Below are 16,921 nucleotides of genomic sequence, written 5' to 3'. Positions count from 1 at the left end.
ACGGGTGCCTTGTACCGTGACCCTTCAGGGCTGGGACATGGAGAAATTGGCTGGTGGGAACAGGAGAGCAAGTGGCCGTGCTGGAGGGACCTGGGACAAATGTCCTGGCACAAATGCCCATCACAAATGCCCTGGGGGTGGCTGGAGGGACACTGGGGTCCCAGCCCTCCCCAGGAGCCCCTGGGGTGTGATGAGGTGCAGGAGCTCAAGGTGCCACCCGGAGCCCCCTTCAGGTGCCATCAGGGCGAACACTTCCACCCCTGTGATGCTCAGACCCCCTGCCTGGGGGTGCGCTTGCCTCACTCGGTCCCGCTCAGGGTATTTGGGTCTCCCTCAGCCCGCCGAGCCCCAGGGCTCAGCCCCACACCGCCGTGCACCCAGGGGACCGTGACAGCTCTCGGGGCGTGGGAGGGGACGTGCTGGCGGTGCTGGGGCCGTGGGGAGGGGGCCGGTCCCCGCGGCCGTGCCTCGCTGGTCCCATCTGCCACAGCTCGCAGCCAACTTCTGCTTCTGCGAGCGCCGGCCTCACTTCTCCTTTGCACCCCGAGACGGGCGACCGCCAGGCAGCGGGGCCACCCCACAGAGCCGGGTGGGAGCCAGCAGGGATCGGGACTTGCCCAGCACCTTCCCGCATGGCACAGAGCGTGCTCTACGCCGACCTGCGCTTTGCCAAGGGGCCGGGGGGCCGCGGCACGGCCAGCCAGGCGCTGGAGGCAGGTGAGAGCTGCGGGACCCCCGCATTGCCCTGTGCTGTGCCCAGCTCCGTCGTCTCCATGCCCCCTGCCTTCCTCCCGCAGCCCTTGGCATGGACGAGGCCGAGAGCCCCTACGAGAACATGGCATCGGGGCCGGCGCCCACGGGGCCGGCTGCGGAAGGGACCCTGGAAAGCCCAGGTGAGAGCCCAAACGGGGACAGGGCACCCAGGGAGGCCCTGCTGTGGGCAGTGGGTGGTGCTTCAGGGTGCTCTCCATCTCCCCTCGGAGAGATGAGGCGCCCACGCCGTGCCGCCTGTGCCACCCTGCTGCCACCGCGGGGCTGGCCCGGGGAGGCGGGCGGTGGCGGTGGGTGATGCTCGCGGCTCCTCGTGTCTTGCAGGGCCCTGCTCCCGGCGGTGCTGCGTCTCTGCGGGGCTGCTGGTCACCTGCCTGCTGCTGCTGGTGGCTGCCGTGGTCCTGGGGGCCTGTTGTGAGTGGGGATGGGGTCGTACTGAGGCATGGGGACAGGGGAGATGGGACGGGTTGGGTGCCCCAGGCAGATATCAGACCGTGTATGTGTCTGTGGGTCCCCCCGCCCTGTCTGCCCCAAGCTGGCCAATGTCCCTCTCGCATCCTGGGCATCTCCCTCAACAATTTTCTTGTTCTCCTTTCCCTCTCCTGCCCCTGCCCTCCCCTGCCAGCTCCATGCTTCCCTGCCTCCCCCATCCCTTCCCACCCAGCGGGGACACCTCCCTGCCCTGACACCCCCACACCCTTGCTGTCCCATCCCCGCGTCCCACCTCTCCCTGAATCGTCCCCAGACTGGCAGGCGACCCGTGAGCTGCGGGACACGTCCCTGGAGCAGGCGGCCGAGCGCGGCCGCTTCTCGCAGGAGACGCGGGCGTGGGAGCAGAGCCTGGAGCAGGCGCGCCGGGAGCTGGCGCAGGCGCGCGCGGAGCTGCAGCGAGCGTGGCGAGAGGGCAACAGCAGCCTGCTGGAGCTGGGCAGGCAGGAGGCCGAGCTGGCGCGCGTCTCGGGGGCCCTGGCTGGTGCCGAGAGGGAGCTGCAGGACGTGCAGGGGAGGCTCAACACCAGCGAGAGCACCGTGACCCTCCTGCGCTCCTGCACGGCTATAGGTACGGTCATGGAACAGCCCCAGCACCTCTGGGTGGCCTCAGCATCGAGGCACGGATGCTGGGTTTTGGGGGATGTGGTGCCCCCCACCCCCCGAGCATCTGCAGCCTGGCAGGCGCCTGAGCGGAGCCCCCCGTCCCCAGACTGCTGCCCCTCGGGCTGGCTGCTCTACCGCGGCAAGTGCCTCTTCGTCTCGTCGGAGAAGAAGACGTGGGAGGACAGCAGAACGGAGTGTGAGAATAAATACTCTCAGCTCCTGATCACCAAGTCCTGGAGTCGCTGGACCGTGCCGGTACGGAGCGGGGGCCAAGGGCTGGGGCACTCCAGGGGCATCGGACGGCACGGGGTCGGAGCGGGGCACCAGGGCTGGTCAGCTTTGGTGGGGAGATGAAGGACTCGCAGCCTCCAAACACCACGGAAAAGGCACAAAAAGACCCCTTTGCTCCTTCCCCAGAGCTTCCTGAAGAACGCGGACACCGTGTACTGGATCGGGCTGCAGAAGACCAGCTTCCCCTGGTACGACTACGGCTGGCTGGAGGAAGGGGAGCCAGACAGCGACGGGATCACGGACGCCTGGTTCTGGGTGGACGGCTCGCTTTACGACAGGTAACCACGGCACGGCCGGGCTAACACCCCCTGCCCGGACCCCTCCTCCTGCAGCGAGGCCTTGGGAAACAGGCTAATTCACACCGATACCCAGCCGTGTGCTGAGATGCTGGGACCCCGTGCAGAGCGAAAGCCAAGCCCTGGTGGGGGGGGGGGGGGGGGAGGTCTCATGCAAGCAGGAGGCAGCGAGAGGGGACAAAAGGAACCGCAGGCTTTATTTGGGATCGAGACAAAGCATTTGAGCACCACCCGTATCTCCCACATGCCTCCTCGGTCATCCTCGAGGGGAAATCAAGAGCTTCCCGCCCGCGGGGGTCCGGGGCTCCTCCCCGCCACGTGCGTCTCACCACCGCTTCCTCCTGCGGTGTCTGAAACCGGTGGGGAGGAACGGCTCCGTCTGGCCGGGTGCCCGGCCCCTGCCCGTTGCATCCTCGGGGAGCACCGGGCTTTCCCCGCCGCCCCAAAATGCTGCTGTTGCTGGCCATCGGCAGGCTCAGCAGGGGCCGGATGGGGCCACGGTAGCCCCGACGTGGTGTTTGTCCATCCAGGCCGTGGCAGTCGAAGCTGAACGGGTCCTGTGCCGTAATCAGCCGCGGGAACATCAAGCCGGCGCCGTGCGAGGCTCCGGATGACCTGCACCTCTGGATCTGTGAGAAGGCGGCGGGGCCGAGCTCCCCTTTTGTGTGATGGGTGGTGGCTGCTGGCCACGGTGAGCTCAGCCCCACTGGGGTTTGTGAGGAGGGGAGGCAAATGGGGAAAAACGGGGGGAAACCCCGTCCCTGGGAGCCAGCCGCTGAGCACATCCCCCTCTGCCTTCCCTCGCAGAACCCGCACCCCTCTGCTTCAGCCCTGCTGCACCCCGCGACGGAGCCTGCCCCACGCGCATCAGCCCCCTCCCGTGCTGCAGAGCCCTGCACTGACCCCAAACGAGGTGCTAGAGCTGGGCAGCGCGTCCCCAAACGCCAGCCCCATGCCCCCACGAGCGAGCCCCCGTGGCCAGCGCCGCCGCCGTGCAGTAGCCCCAGCCCTGAGGCTGGAGCAGGGGATAGCACGGCGGCACCTGCCTCCGCCACGGTGCCCACCCCACTTCTAGGCTTTTAGGATGGCCGCAGCTTTCAGGCAGCCCATGGCAAGCCACGGAGCCCAAGGATGGAGCCACCACCAGCACTGGCATTTAGGATTTTTCCTGCTAATTAGGGAGTAGAGCAGTGACCTTTGGGATCGCACCGTTTTGATAGCAAAAGCAGCGCCAGCGCTCGCAGTGGATGGACACGAGACAAGTCACCGGGGATTTAAATAGCTGCTACACGTGCAACATGGCCCTGATTTACGCTCAGCCTGGCAAGAGCAGAGGAAGTCATGTTCAACCAGGCAAAGATGCTCTCAGTTTATTATCGGGCCGTGCGTGCCATTTATAGCCAATTAATTGGTATGTAAATCACTCTGTTTGAAGAGCACAGGGCTGTTACAGGCGGGCGTTTTGGAGGTGCACGTGTCACTCCTCTGTCTTGTCCACTGGCTGAGCCCACTTTGTAGCAAATAAAGAGCTTGTCTGCCGATTGCCTCTGCCTTTACCACCCCGAAACAGACTCCGGGGCACCAACCCAACGATCCCAAACCAGAAACCGAAATTTCACCAAAGCTGCCCCAACTGAGGCAGCCACTTTGGGGACACTCAGCCAGGGCTGACTCGTCCTGCCAGCCCCCAGGGGACACGGCCAGACCACGTCCCTGTCACCCTCGGGGTCCGGGCTCCCCACCCCGCTCAGCGCACCCCAGAGACACAAGCGGCAGCCCGGCTCGCTGGGACATTCAGTTTTTATTGAACACTTTAAATAAGCTGGGTATATATTACTAGCAATTATTATTATTAATAATAATAAAAAAAAAAAAAAACACAAGAGTTCTGCATTCACCAGTGCATTGTGCGGGAGGGAGGAAAGCCGGCTCTCCCCCCCGTGTCCTCCCGGCCACCCGGGAGGTGCTGGGGGGCGCAGGCTGCCCTCCGCTGGGGGGACGTGACACGGATGTGTCCCCCCCCGACACTGGTGTGGTGGCGGGGCAGGAGGGGGCCCCGTGTGCCAGGGGGCTCAGCGCCAAGCGCTGGCACCCCCCACCCGCACACTGCACCCCTCCGGCATCGCCCCTCTGCACACCACGGTGCCTCTGCTGTGTGGGGGACCACGAATGCTCCCCACCCTTGTGGGGAAGCAGCAGGAACACCCCCAAAAATCCCCAGAGTCCCTCCTACACACACATACACACGCGACCGCTCTGTCCCCTCCCAACCCCCCCCCCCCCCCCAAAATCTGCTCACCCCCCATCCCAGGGGGCTGCGAGAGCCCACCAAGGGGCGAGCCCGTGGGGACAGGGGGTTCCCGCAGCCACGGCTTGAGCCCTGCGGGGAACCAGCCCTGCTGCCAGGAGCAGCGGTGTTATTGCACTTCAGCCCAGCCCCACCAGGACCCCCGCAAGGACCCAGCCCACCTCGGGGCTCCCCACAGCTCCCCGAGGCCGATCCCAGCGGGACGGGCACCTCGGCAGCGCTGTCGCGGCCACCAGGCACCGGGCGAGCGCGAGGACAGACTCGGGGAGGGGGACACAACACCCCAGGCTCCCAGAGCCACCCCATGTGCTGGGGGGGGTTGGGGGGGGGGTCCCAGGGGCCCCTGGCCGCAGCCACGGTCCCCAGCACTAGGACTGCGCCTCCGGCAGCTTCAGGCTGGGCTCCGCCAGCATCGGCCCCGGGGCTTTCTGGAGGCGGCCGCGGTCGTGGCAGAGGAGGCTCTTGGCCTCACAGTTGAGGTTCTGGTAGCGGGGAGGGCTGGGCGCGGGCCGGTGGCAAACGGAGGCGAAGCTGAAGCTGAAAGGCCCCAAGCAGCAGCCGGGGCAGGGCAGCACCTCGTCCTGCTCCAGCACGGCGCCGGGGCCGTGCCCGGGCAGCATGGCCGCGCGCTCCGTCCGCTCCAGCGCCGCGGCGGCGCAGGGGATGCTGAGCTCGGAGAAGCCTCGCTCCAGCCCGCTGCCCCAGGCCAGCGGCTTGCTGACCACCACGTGGTTGTTGTTGAAGAGCAGCCCGTTGGGCGCCCTCGGCTCCGGGTGCCAGGGCCGGGCGCCCGAGGCCGCCGTGCGGATGAAGTTGCTGGTGGCGGGTGCCGGAGCGGGGACCCGCAGCGGCTCGGGGCTGTCGGGGCCGCAGTCCATCCTCTCCTCCGCTGCGGGGCTGGGGGGGGAGGCACGGACCCCATTTCCCGGCTCCTCAGCATCCTCCCGGCCCCGCTTCGGGCTGGGGGGCCGTGCTGGGGATCCCACACCCAGCTCCAGACCCCCACGGCGGGGCAGCTCGGGGGAGGCGGGCAGCGAGTGGCACTTGCGTGGGGCCGCGGCGGGCGCCGAGAAGTCACACTGCACCTCCACGGCCGGCTCGGGCGTCACGGGGGTGCCGAGCTGCAGCGGGGCCGGGGGGGGCAGGTCGAAGGTGAGCGAGATGACCGACTTGCTGGGCGTGTCGAAGAGCTTGATCTTGCCCCCCTTCAGGTCCTCGCGCTGGGAGAAGGGGTTGACGCGCGGCGGCGTCTCCTTGGTCCTGGCCCCGACGCAGGGCTCGGGCGGCCGCGGCGGGGTGGGCGATTTGGGGGGGAACACGTCGGACTGGCTGCGGGACAGGCGCTGGTCCGGCTGCAGGAGCTGCGTCCCCAGCTCGCGCAGGGGCGACTGCTCGGCACGGCTGGATGCCCTCCCGGCCACCCCTGGGCAGGGGTGCAGGACAGGGGGGTCACCGGCGCCCTGGGTGCCCCCTGGCACCGTAGGGCAAAACAGGGAGCAGCCCAGGTGGTGAGGAGCGGGGCTGCATCCTGCAGACCTCCTCTTACCCCAGCCTGCTCCCCAGTAGCTGGTGGGGTGGTAAAGGGGCACCCCCCACCCCTTGGGACACCCACGTACCGTTGAGCGCGGGCGCCGTGCTGGGCGCGGGCAGGCTGTCCCTGATGCTGAAGAGGGTGGCCCCAGCGCCCTCCACGCCCAGCTGGTGCTGCAGGACGCCTTCCAGGCACTGTGTGATTTCCAGGAACGAGGGGCGGGAGGTCGGCTCCATCTGCGGGCAGGATGGGTCCCTGGTGAGGTCTGTGTCCGTCCCCCCCCCATACCCGTGGGGTGCACCGCCTGGAAGCGGCTCCAGAGGGCAGGGAAGGGGATCCCCGATGGGACGCCGGGATTTGGGCATCCCCGCGGCAGGGACTCACGCTGCAGCAGTGGAAAGCCAGCTGGAGGAAGGCGGCCGGGCAGTCGATTCCCACCATGGTGCGGAAAGCGGTGACGTCCAGGCCAAAATCCTGTGTGGGGGAGATGGGGAAGAGTGAGGCCAGGTGCTATGGGGCAACGCGCCCTGGCTGCGTAAAAGAAGGGGGGACCCTGGGGTCACCCAAGCCAGGGGAAGGCTGCAGGGTGCTGGGACACAAATCCCTCCTGCTCCCTATCCGAAGGCACCCACCCTCCTGCCTGGGCTGACCCTGTGCTCCGAGGACAGGCCACGGGCAGAGAGCATCCCTCTTGCTGCCAGGAGATATTGGGGATGCGGTACCCCCACCCCGAGATGTGGGGCGGCTCCCCATAGCCCCTGCCAGGGGCAGGGGGCTCTGCTCTGCGCATGTTGGTCCCCCCTCGTTTGGTGACGTGTCCCCAGCCCCGGTCCCACCACGTGTCACCCTCGCTCCCCATCCCAGCGAGTCACCTCGGTGCGGGGCAGGTAGTCGGGGTCCGCGGGGACGCGAGCGATGGTCTCGCACAGGATGATGCCGTAGGCGAACACATCAGCCTGTAGAGAGAGGGGAGTCACGGGGGGGTCCCGCAGCCCGAGGCGATGTGTCCCTGCTCCCGTGAGCCCTTCCTGCGGAGCAGCACCAGGTCCCCGCCACCTCGGCACCCCAGGGACGCCCGTTCCCATCCCTCCGTGCCCCTCCGCGTGCCCAGCTGACCCCAGGGCTGCAAACTCCGAAGCCGGCCCCGCGCGGCATCACCTTCTCGTTGTAGATCTCCCCTCGCAGCACCTCGGGCGCCATCCAGTACGGGGAGCCCACCACGGCCAGCGGCTCCTTCTCGCTGCCCTCGCTGGGGGACACAGCAGGACGTCAGGGGCCCTGTCCCCCTGCCCGTCCCCCCAAACCTCCCTCTCCCTTCCTGCACCAGCCCTCCTCCACGCACCCCCTGACTCATCCCGCCAGCAGGCAGCCCACACTTCGCCATCACACCCTTCTCCATCCCCAGATCCTGCCCCATGGGTCCCCAGCACCGGGGGGGGGGGGTCACCCCACCGCCCCCATCCCTGCCCTTCCAGCTGGACCCCAAAATCCATCCCTCCCCATCTCCTGCTCCCAGCGAGCTGGATCCCCTTGCTCCGACGATGGGGACAGACAGACGGACGTCGTCCGCGCACCTGTAGGTGGGGATCTTCTCCGCCAAGCCGAAGTCGCCCACCACAGCCGTGTAGCCGCTGGCCTCGCAGCGCACCAGGCAGTTCTGGGGGGACAGGGGGACCCCGTCACACCACCGGCCCTCACCTCGCCAGCCCCCGTGGCCGGGGTGCCCCAGGCACCACCTCGCTGGGAACGGGGAGGCAAGGGCAGCGGGACGGCCCGTACCTTGGAGGTGAGGTCACGGTGGAAGATGCCCTTGGAGTGCAGGTAGCGCAGCCCGCGGGCGATGTCGAGGGCCAGCTGGATGCGCGTGGACCAGGAGAGGGGCACGGGGCTGTCCAGCAGCTGCTCCAGGTTGCCGCCGTTGATGTACTGGTGGGACAGACGCCGCCTTGCTGCACCCCCCTCTCCACCCCGTACACCGGGGTCCCACCTCTCCTCCCACCCCACGGCACAGCCACCTCCCCAGGACACGTGCCATGTGCCAAGGAAGTGTCCCCACGGACGCTTTCACCCCCTCCCCACGGAATGCCCCCCACACTCGCAGCCGCCGTCCCGCTCTCACCTCTGTCAGCGCGTGCAGCTGCCCCTGGTGCACGCACACCCCCATGAACCTGCAGGACAAAGAAGGGCTGAGGGTGGCACCGGGGGGACAGACGGACGGGACGCCAGCCCCAGGAGCTCGCCCAGCCCCAGCAGCAGCCCCAACCCTCCCCCCCCCAGGCTCCGGGGAGCGGGACCCACCTGAGGATGTTGGGGTGCGAGAGGCGGTTCATCAGCTGCACCTCCCGCAGCATGTTGCCCCGGTTGCTCGTCAGCTTGTTCATCTTCAGCACCATGATCTGCCCGGACTGGCGGTGCCGCACCTGCAGGGGGGCACGAGAGGGGGGCTCAGCACCAAAGGTTGGGGCTCAGCACCCCATACGCGGAGCACCCCAGGGACCGATAGCGATATGGGGGTGCTCTCCCAGCCCAGCAGCACCCCAAAGCCCGTGATACACAACCCCACCCTCCCTGGGACACCCCACTGGTTGAGATCCCCCCAACACATGGCCAGACCCCCGGAGATACGATGGCAGCTCCTGCGAGCCACGAGCCCAGCCCCAGGGGTGCAGGATTGGGGCACAGTCTGGGGGGGCAGCACAGGCTGGCTTTTTCGGCTCAGCACCGCAAGCCCAGCCAGACCCCAATCCGCTGGTGGTTGGGGGGGGGCGTGAGGGCAGAGGGGATGCATCCTGCCCAAATCAGCCCTGCGGGGCACGACGCTTGGCCGAGGCCGTATATTTAGCCGTCCCCAGCCCGATGCTGTCACACGAGCCGGGGGCTGGCCCCCCGCCAGGAACAGCAGCCGGGAAGGCGGCCAAGCACGGACACCCCCAGGCCCCCCACCCTGCGTGGTGGGGCGAGGAAACGGGCACGGGGTCCCCAGCCCTGGGCAGAGGGCAGCACCGGGCTGGGGAGGATGGTGGGGACAGGAGTCAAGACAGGACCCCGGTAGCAGCTGCTGGGAGGGGGGAGCACCCTGCTGGTCCCAGCTGCCCCCCCCCCCCCGGCACGCGGGGAGCCGCGCACGGCGGTGCAGGCATTCCTCGGCGCTGCCGTCAGCTCGCCGCTCTTCTCCTTTTTAGTCGATGCTGGTTGCAGCCGCTGTGCCGGTGCCAGCCCCTGGCCTTCCCCACGTGCCCCCCCCCCGACCATGTCAAAACACAGGCAGCGACTGCAAAACAACAGGGGCTCCCCAGGCACGTGCTGCACAGACGGGGATGGGAGCCCCACAAGATCCCCGGTGCTGGGCACCGGTGCCCGGCACATCCCGGCGGCGGCGCTGCCCTCCCACGTGGCACGGGGCTGGGGGGACCGGCTGGGTTGCTACAGCTTGGCACCAGTGCCGGCACCCTGCTCGGCCCCACGGGGCTCCAAGGCACGGGGGTGCCACACGGCTGCGATGGGGATGCCTGGTGGCATGCTCCGTGGCGCTCCTCGGTGGCCGTGCGCCGTGGGAAGGGCCGGGTGCAGGCCAGCAGCAGCGGGGAGCATCCCCTGGGGGGTGCTGGCTCGCTCCACGTGGCCGGGTTGTGCCCACGGCCCCCAGCTCCTTGCTAATAAACCTCCTGCCACTGCAACAACCGAGGTCAGGCCCAGGTGGTGTCTAATGTAATCCTGGAGGATCCTGCGGGAGGGAAGCTCTGGGGACCCCCCTCTGCCGTGGGACCTCTCCCAGGGAGTCCACCAGCCCTGCCGCTCTGCGCCCAGGGGCAGGAGGGTCCCGGCACAGCCCCATCCGTGAGGCCACGGGGCCACCCAGCACCCTGAGCACACTCACAAGCTGTCCTGACGTCTGTCCTGCCCGCTGCACGGCCGGAGGACAACCCCTGGTCACACAGGGGAAGGGGTGACGGTCCCCTGGTGAGGCAGGTGGCTTCCCACATGCACTGGCCCCTTCACCCATCGCCACCAGGGGCTGGCACCACCCCAGCACCTCGGATGCCCTCCGGAAGCAGTGGCAGCCCCTAGACGCAGCAAGCCACGACCCCAGGCGACGCAGGCCCACGCTGAGGGGTTTTCCATCCCCTTCCCGACCCTCCCGAATGCCAGCATCAAAGGGAGTGGGCAGCAGAGCCCCCCCCGGGCAGCACGGGTCCCCCCTCGCCTCTCCACGCTCTGGCCTTGCGCCCAGGAATCCCAGCACATTCCCCGGAGCTGAGCTCAGCCGGGCGCCGGGGGAGGCAGCAGCCCTCTGTCCCCCACTCGGGAGCCAACCCTCGCCCCCTGTTAAAGCCCCCCAGCACCTTGCAGAGCCCCCACATCGTGCGCCCGACGGGGGTCACCCCACCCGACCCGCATCCCCATCCCCATCCCATCTGCTGCCGTGGCTGGGGGGAAGGGACGGGGCTGGCTGCGGCCCCAGCCTGGGCACAAGGGATCCGGGCTCTTTTAACAGCGGAAATTAGAGTCTTATTTAAAGAGCATGCTAATCAGAGCGAGCAGACGGCCTGGGCCCTCCCCGCAGCTGGCGCTGCTGTCTAGACGCTGGGCGAAGCCCCTGGGGGGGCTCGGTACCCACCGCCCCCAGCTCAGCGCTCCTCCCCGCGTCCCAGCCCAGCACAGTCCCACAGGGGCACTATCCTGCACCCCTGCTCCCCAGGGAGCTGTGTGGGATGGTGCCGAGGGCAGAAGGAGCGCACACACACGATGCTGCGGGCAACCCCAGGGCGGCTGTGCCTGAGTTCGCAGGGATCCCAGCAGCGCAACAGGTCTTTCACCGGGCGGGACTGGAAAAGCTGCTCATCACGCGGGAAAGGAGGATCGTTCAAGGAAAAACAAACGGCTGCTCCTGGGCTGGCCTTTGTGAATTTGCTTCCTCCCCGCCTGCCCCGGTTTCCCCATCGGTGCCGCCTGTGCCATGCCGCTCCACCCTGCTTTGTGAAACAAGGCAAGGTCCGCCGACGAAGGGCACCAGATAAGAGCGAGCGTGTCATTAGCTGCGCCGGTGGTTCGGGAGTAAACAGCAAATCTCAAAGGTTGGCTGGGAACGCCGGCGGAGACGGGCAGGCGGGCGCCGTGCCGCAGCCCTCGTGCGAGGTCGAGGCACGGCACAGGGCTGCGTCCCGCAGCCAGCGCCTGGCGATGTCCAGGCACAGCCCTGGGGGGGTGAAGCCCGGATGCTGCCCGCAGCCCCCACGCCTGCTGTGGACGGCACGTGGAGAAGCGAGCACGGGATCCGGGGATGAGATGCAACGGCGGTTTAAGGGCTGGAGAAAATGTCTGGCACAAACACGCCGGGCTCAGTCTGCTCCGTCTATTGGAGAGGTGGAGAGGCGGCTCGCTGCAACGTCCGCGCACCCCAGAGAACGGGTGGGCCTGGTGCCTCCGAAATCACACGGGGAAGGCGAAGGGAACCGGCACATGGGGAGAGAAAACAGGCCCAGCTTCGGCCTGTCAGGGAGCAGCCCCTGGGGACAAGGGCAGCTTTCCATCACCGGTGCTCCCGCCTGCCCTGTGCGGCCTCTCCGAGAGATGTGCTCGGGCCCTGGCTGCACCGGGGGTGATCCCGGGAACGCCGTTAGACAGCCGTGCCTGCGCCCGCTGCCAGCAGTGTGCCAGGGCACGGGGACTGAGGTTCAGGTCCCCTCCTCGTCCCCCCTCACTCACCCACCCACCCACCACGGCTGGAATGAGGCAGGACGCCGTGGCCGCTCAGAGGAAGGAGCCTCGAGCACCCACGGCCATGGAAAGCGCTGCAGGAACAAGGGAGGTGGGAGGAAAAGGGGCCCCGCGCTGCCCTGCCAAGCTGCATCCTCCTCGCGAGCCTCGCCAGCCCCAAACCCCAAGCTCGGAGGCCGGGCCTGCCCCACCGTCCTGCTGAGATCTTGGCCCCAACCCACCGCGCAGCACAAAGCTCCATCTGGCCTCCTCTTGCCCCTGCCCGCTCTGGCCCCCAGCCCCTCGGTGGGCACGGCACCAGCAGGGCAAGCGGTGCTGGAGCACGAGGAGCACACCGCAGCTCCCGGGGGGGGACAAGGGGAGCGGGGACGGCAAGCAAGGAGACACCGTGGCCTGGCAGAGACAGGGCAGCATCCATTATTAAAGAGCCGCATCCACGCCTGGCATTATTAAATGCCTCCCCCCCCTGCTCCCAGGTGCCGCCACGCGCTGCCAGCCAGGGATCGATAGCAGGAGCCCGGCCAGCAGGGAGGCCACGGCCTCGTGGAAGGAGGGGTCCCGGGGGCTGTTTCTCCCCCAGGCGGGATCTCAGCGACGGCAGCGGGGGTCCCGGCCGGGCAGAGCAGCTCTCGAAGCCGCTGGAAGCGTGAGGGCGGCACTCGCCCTGCGTTCTGCAGCGACGCCGAGGACAAAAACAACACGTGCACGCACCGCCCCTCGGCAGGGTGGTGACAGCGGGTGGGTGACGCCACCGGGACCCCAACCCCGGGCACGGCCACACGCAGAGCATCCCCACTCCGGCAGCCCTCGCCCACCCACCCCGAGCATCGGAGGGCACGGAGGGAGCCGCGGGGTGACACCGGGGGGGGGGCTCTGCAGCACCACCCCGCTCTCCCCACCCCGCTCACCCTCTGTGGGCTGCCCGTAAACCCCACCAGGGTCACCCCGGAGCGGCTGCACCTCCTGCCACCGGCACACCCGGACCCCACAGCGGGCTCCGGGGGCTGTCACCCCCCCGGGGGCTGTGTGCTCCCCCCCCCCCCCCCCCGGTAACCCCGTTGGGGATCAGATCCGCCGCTCCCCTTCTCCCTCCGACGGAGCAACAACAGCACCGGCGGCCGCGGGGCTCCCCGAGCATCCCCACGGACCCCCCCCAAACCCCCACCGCGGTGGTACCGAGGACCCCCGGAGCCCTTCCCGCAGATCCCCATGGGGGGGAGGGGGGGGGCGGGGGGCGGCTGCGCCCACCTTGAAGACCTCGGAGAAGAATCCGGCCCCGATCTTCTCGCAGTAGAAATCGTCGATGCGCGCCAGGGTGGAGACGGCGCTGCGCAGCGCCCGGTACGAGGAGGGCCGCAGCCTCCCGCAGCCCGGCCACGGCCCCGCCGCCTCCCCCTCGCCTTCCTCGGCTCGTTCCCCCCTCGGTGCCAGCCCGGGCCTCCGCGGCAGCTTCTCCCACTCCATTTCGGCCCCGCCGAGCACCCCCAGCGCCATTCACGTCCCCCCGGGGCACGGCGCTGGGGGGGCTCCGCCGCCTCCTCCACCGCCTCTTCTTCCTCCTCCTCCTCCGCCGCCGCCCGGCCCGGCTCGGCCCGGCCCGGTTCGGCCCGGCACGGCTCGGCCCGGCGCTGAAAGCGGCGGGGGCGAGGTGCCGGCGGGGTGCGCGGTGCTCATGGCCCGGCGGCGGAGCCCCGACCCCCGCCGCGGCCCGGCGCTGCGCCTCCGCCGCCCCGAGCGCAGGCACCGGCGGGGCGGAGACGGGGCGGGTTCAGCCCCTTAACTCCTTGCCGGCCGCCGCCAGGGGCCCCGCTGCCTTCTGGCAGCCCGATGGGCTCGGGGGGAGGCGCTGGGTGCCGGGGTCTCGGCTCTCCCTGCGCGCAGAGCCCTGCCCGGCAGCGGGGAGCGCAGCCGAAACGCCCCGTGCCCCCCCGCACCCCGCTGCTTTTCTCCCTTTCCTGGGCTCCCCGATGTCTCCCCGTTTTCCTCCTCCTTGCTGCTCCTTTTTTCCCTGCTCCGTGGGTGCTTTGCACGGTCCTTCATGCAGCCGGGCTGCCCGTGCTCTGTTCCACGCGCCCTGCACCCGGCTGCCTGCCCCAGCCCCCCCTGGGCTCTGCTCCGCTGCTGCCGTCCCTGCTGGGAGCGCGGCCCCATGGGGTGTCCCCCAGCATGGTGTTTTTGGCCGGTGCTTGGCTCCAGGTACAGCAAACGCAAGGTTTTATTCCTTATCCCAGGAGGGGAGGACAACCTAGGGCAGGGGAGCCGAGCTTTTGATTTCTTTGCAGTGGGAGCAGCCCCCTCGGTGGAGGAGGGAGCTGCTCGGAGGAGCAAAGCCAGCCAGGCCTCCCCATCCCTGCCCTTCCCTCCAGCACATGTGAGCAGCAGCCCCAGCAGGGCCAAGGCAGAGATGGGGAGGCCTGGAGAGGCATCTTACAGAGAGAAGCTCACAGGACCGCAGCCTGTTCCGGGCTCCTGCTGCTTACAAGTGGCTGAGTTCACATCCAATTAAGCTGTAACGAATAAATGAAAGCCCCGGAGACAGCCCTGACTGTGGAAATTGTTGCTGCAGGATTTATGGTCCCTTCTCTCATCAGTGCTGGTAACTCCGCTGTGCCATTTCCACCCCGATCTGTTCCTGCCTGGCACAGCGGTGGTGAGCCCGCGTCCCCGGGGCCACCAGCCCTCCCGTGGTGCCATCAGGTGCCCTCCAGTGCAAAGCCTGGCTGGGCTGAGCCTGCTGCAAAGCCCAAATTAAGCCCCTCAAGCCCCGGCTAGAAGAGCAGGAGAGGCTCACTGGCCGTGCTTTAGCTCCCCTGTGGAGCTGCAGGGGAGAGGAGCGGGGCTGGGGGACTGTGTCCTCTTTGCCCTTCTCGGGGAGAAGGCTCAGGGCTCCGCAAACGCCTCCCCCCTGCCCTGCGTGCTGGGGCTGCTGTGGGGAGAGGTCCTGGGAGGCTGTGGCAGCACAGGAGGCTTTTCCAGCCTGGAGGTGCAGACCCAGGGTGCGCAGGACAGGGGAGCATCGCCCGATTCAAACAGCTCCCTGGGTGCTTCCTCCCAGCCGGTGAGCACAACCTCGCGGTCCCAGGTGTCCTCTCCTCCTCCTGTGCCCTCTGCCCACACTCTGCACATCGCCCAGCAGATCTCCCAACCTGCTGCTTCCCTTCCTATTCCCCAGCTCCCTGCTTTCGAGGGGGCCAGCCCCTGACAAATACCGTCCCCGTAGGAAACAGGATAGGGGAGCACATCAGGGTCTGTCACAACCCTGCTGGGTGCAAGGATCCTGAAGGATGTGGGAGATGCCCCAGCCCCGGTGGCCCACATGCAGCCGTGCCGTGCCCAGCAGCACCCAGGGCAGGTGACGCAGCAGGACTACATTTCCCAGAGCTCTTATGTGTCCCCGTGCTCGGCACCCAGCGCCGGGGCTGCGAGCTGCAGCAGCCCGCCTCCGGCTGCGAGCAGGGGCTGCCGCGGTCCCCACTGTGCAGGCGCGGTGCTGCCCCGCTCCCCGGCGCTCCAGCTGCAAGGCCAAAGGCCAAATATTTGTTGCATCGGTAGTTTTCTGCGAGCGGAGTCAGCACAGCACCCAGCAGCGTTGGCTCACCCCCTCCTCTTATTTCCTGCTGATGCTGCTCACACCTGGGTGCCGGTACCATGGCGTTTGTGGAGGCAGCGTCTGCATCCCAGCCCCAAATCTTATCTGTGGGCAGTGATTTTGGGTTGCTCACATGAACCCCACCCCCCCTGGGCCCTGGCAGGATGCACAACAGGGTGGCAGGGGGCTGAGCAACTCTGAGTCTGGCTGGGTGGGTACACAGTGGGAGCCCTGAGGGCTGTGTGTTTGCAAACACCGGGAATGCTGGGGAAAAAAAAATAAAACAATCCAGCCCAATCCTCTGAAAAGAAAGGACAGGCAGCTCCGTGACCTCGGTGAGGTGACATGCAGCCGTGTAAGCACAACCGCGTCCTTGCAGTGATCCAGCACGGCAAAGAAGCTTCACTGGTCACCAGGAGCTGGTCACCTTGTGCCAGCCAGGTAGGGCCACACTACCACCTCCAGCATCTCCCCCTCCTGAAAGGCTTATCTCCCCGTATGTGCCACGCTCCCATCCTCCAAGGCTGCCCAGCGTGCAACAGAGCTGCTCCTTCCCCTCTTGACCCTGGCCCTCTCCTGCCCCTTGCCAGGCTATTAGCAATAACCCCAGCGCAGCATCCCCGAAGTGCTTGTGGTTCTTCAGACATGAGCCAGGAGCAGAGACGCCGAGAGGCTGGTGATGCTGGGCGGCGTGGGACCACATCAGAGCTGCCCGGCCCTGGCCCCGGCTGACCTGCGGTGCCAGCTGCAGGGGAGCAGGGCAGGGAGCAGGGCTGGGAGGCTCCGTGGGGCTTGGCCCGCGGTTCGTCGCCGCCCTTTGATCTGCTGGGCTTGGCGTCGCTGCGGGGAGCAGGGAAAGGCCGGGGAGAGCGTGCGTAGCTCAGCACAGAGCCTGCCAGCGGCCCTGCAGGACAAACGCACCAGACTGGAGACCTGGCAGTAACAAGCCAGCCTCCTCAGCCGTGCCCCGGTTTCATCACCCATCAGATCTGAGAAAAAAATGAAATAAAATGAAATGGAAGGAAGCAATCCGTCAGGCTGGAGATACATCTCCACCACGGGGGGGGGGACATCCCTGCCACAGGGGGAGGGAGCAGGGCTGTCTGCATGCAGTATCCACCGGGGGCTCCAAAATCAGGAGGCTCCCGCTGCTCGGCAGACATGAGGGTGCTCCCAGGCCAGCGGCGAGGAGCTGGGGCAGGTGGGGACGGTGCCACCTTGAACCGGTGGCCCCGGCACAGCGCGGAGCTGAGCTGAGCTGTTCCCACGCCACCCCAACCCATTAATCACTTTGATTACGGTGTCCTACTTTCCGTCCAGCC

At 67.9% G+C, this 16,921-nt stretch overlaps 2 protein-coding genes across 2 annotated transcripts; one reads left to right on the top strand and one right to left on the bottom strand.

Moving 5' to 3' along the window:
- Positions 1-483: 483 nt before the first annotated feature.
- LOC308185059 (B-cell differentiation antigen CD72-like) lies at positions 484-3,991 on the top strand. The gene is made up of 8 exons (XM_080572708.1): positions 484-717; positions 798-893; positions 1,096-1,185; positions 1,517-1,831; positions 1,973-2,121; positions 2,284-2,435; positions 2,984-3,144; positions 3,261-3,991. Exons 1-7 carry the CDS (start codon positions 633-635, stop codon positions 3,120-3,122), a joined length of 1,026 nt encoding a protein of 341 aa, XP_080428834.1. The 5' UTR covers positions 484-632; the 3' UTR covers positions 3,123-3,144; positions 3,261-3,991.
- A 244-nt stretch (positions 3,992-4,235) lies between these two features.
- TESK1 (testis associated actin remodelling kinase 1) lies at positions 4,236-13,767 on the bottom strand. The gene is made up of 10 exons (XM_080572698.1): positions 13,259-13,767; positions 8,591-8,712; positions 8,412-8,460; positions 8,072-8,218; positions 7,867-7,949; positions 7,451-7,541; positions 7,165-7,248; positions 6,677-6,766; positions 6,378-6,528; positions 4,236-6,184 (listed from the first exon to the last, which is right to left on the bottom strand). The coding sequence occupies exons 1-10, from the start codon at positions 13,502-13,504 to the stop codon at positions 5,130-5,132; spliced, it is 2,118 nt and encodes a 705-aa protein (XP_080428824.1). The 5' UTR covers positions 13,505-13,767; the 3' UTR covers positions 4,236-5,129.
- Positions 13,768-16,921: the final 3,154 nt, after the last annotated feature.

The sequence above is a fragment of the Anser brachyrhynchus genome (assembly GCF_964034855.1).
Source record: "Anser brachyrhynchus genome assembly, chromosome: Z".
Taxonomy (NCBI): domain Eukaryota; kingdom Metazoa; phylum Chordata; class Aves; order Anseriformes; family Anatidae; genus Anser; species Anser brachyrhynchus.
Note: the sequence above shows the minus strand (reverse complement) of the source record. Positions and strands in the feature narration are given on the sequence as shown.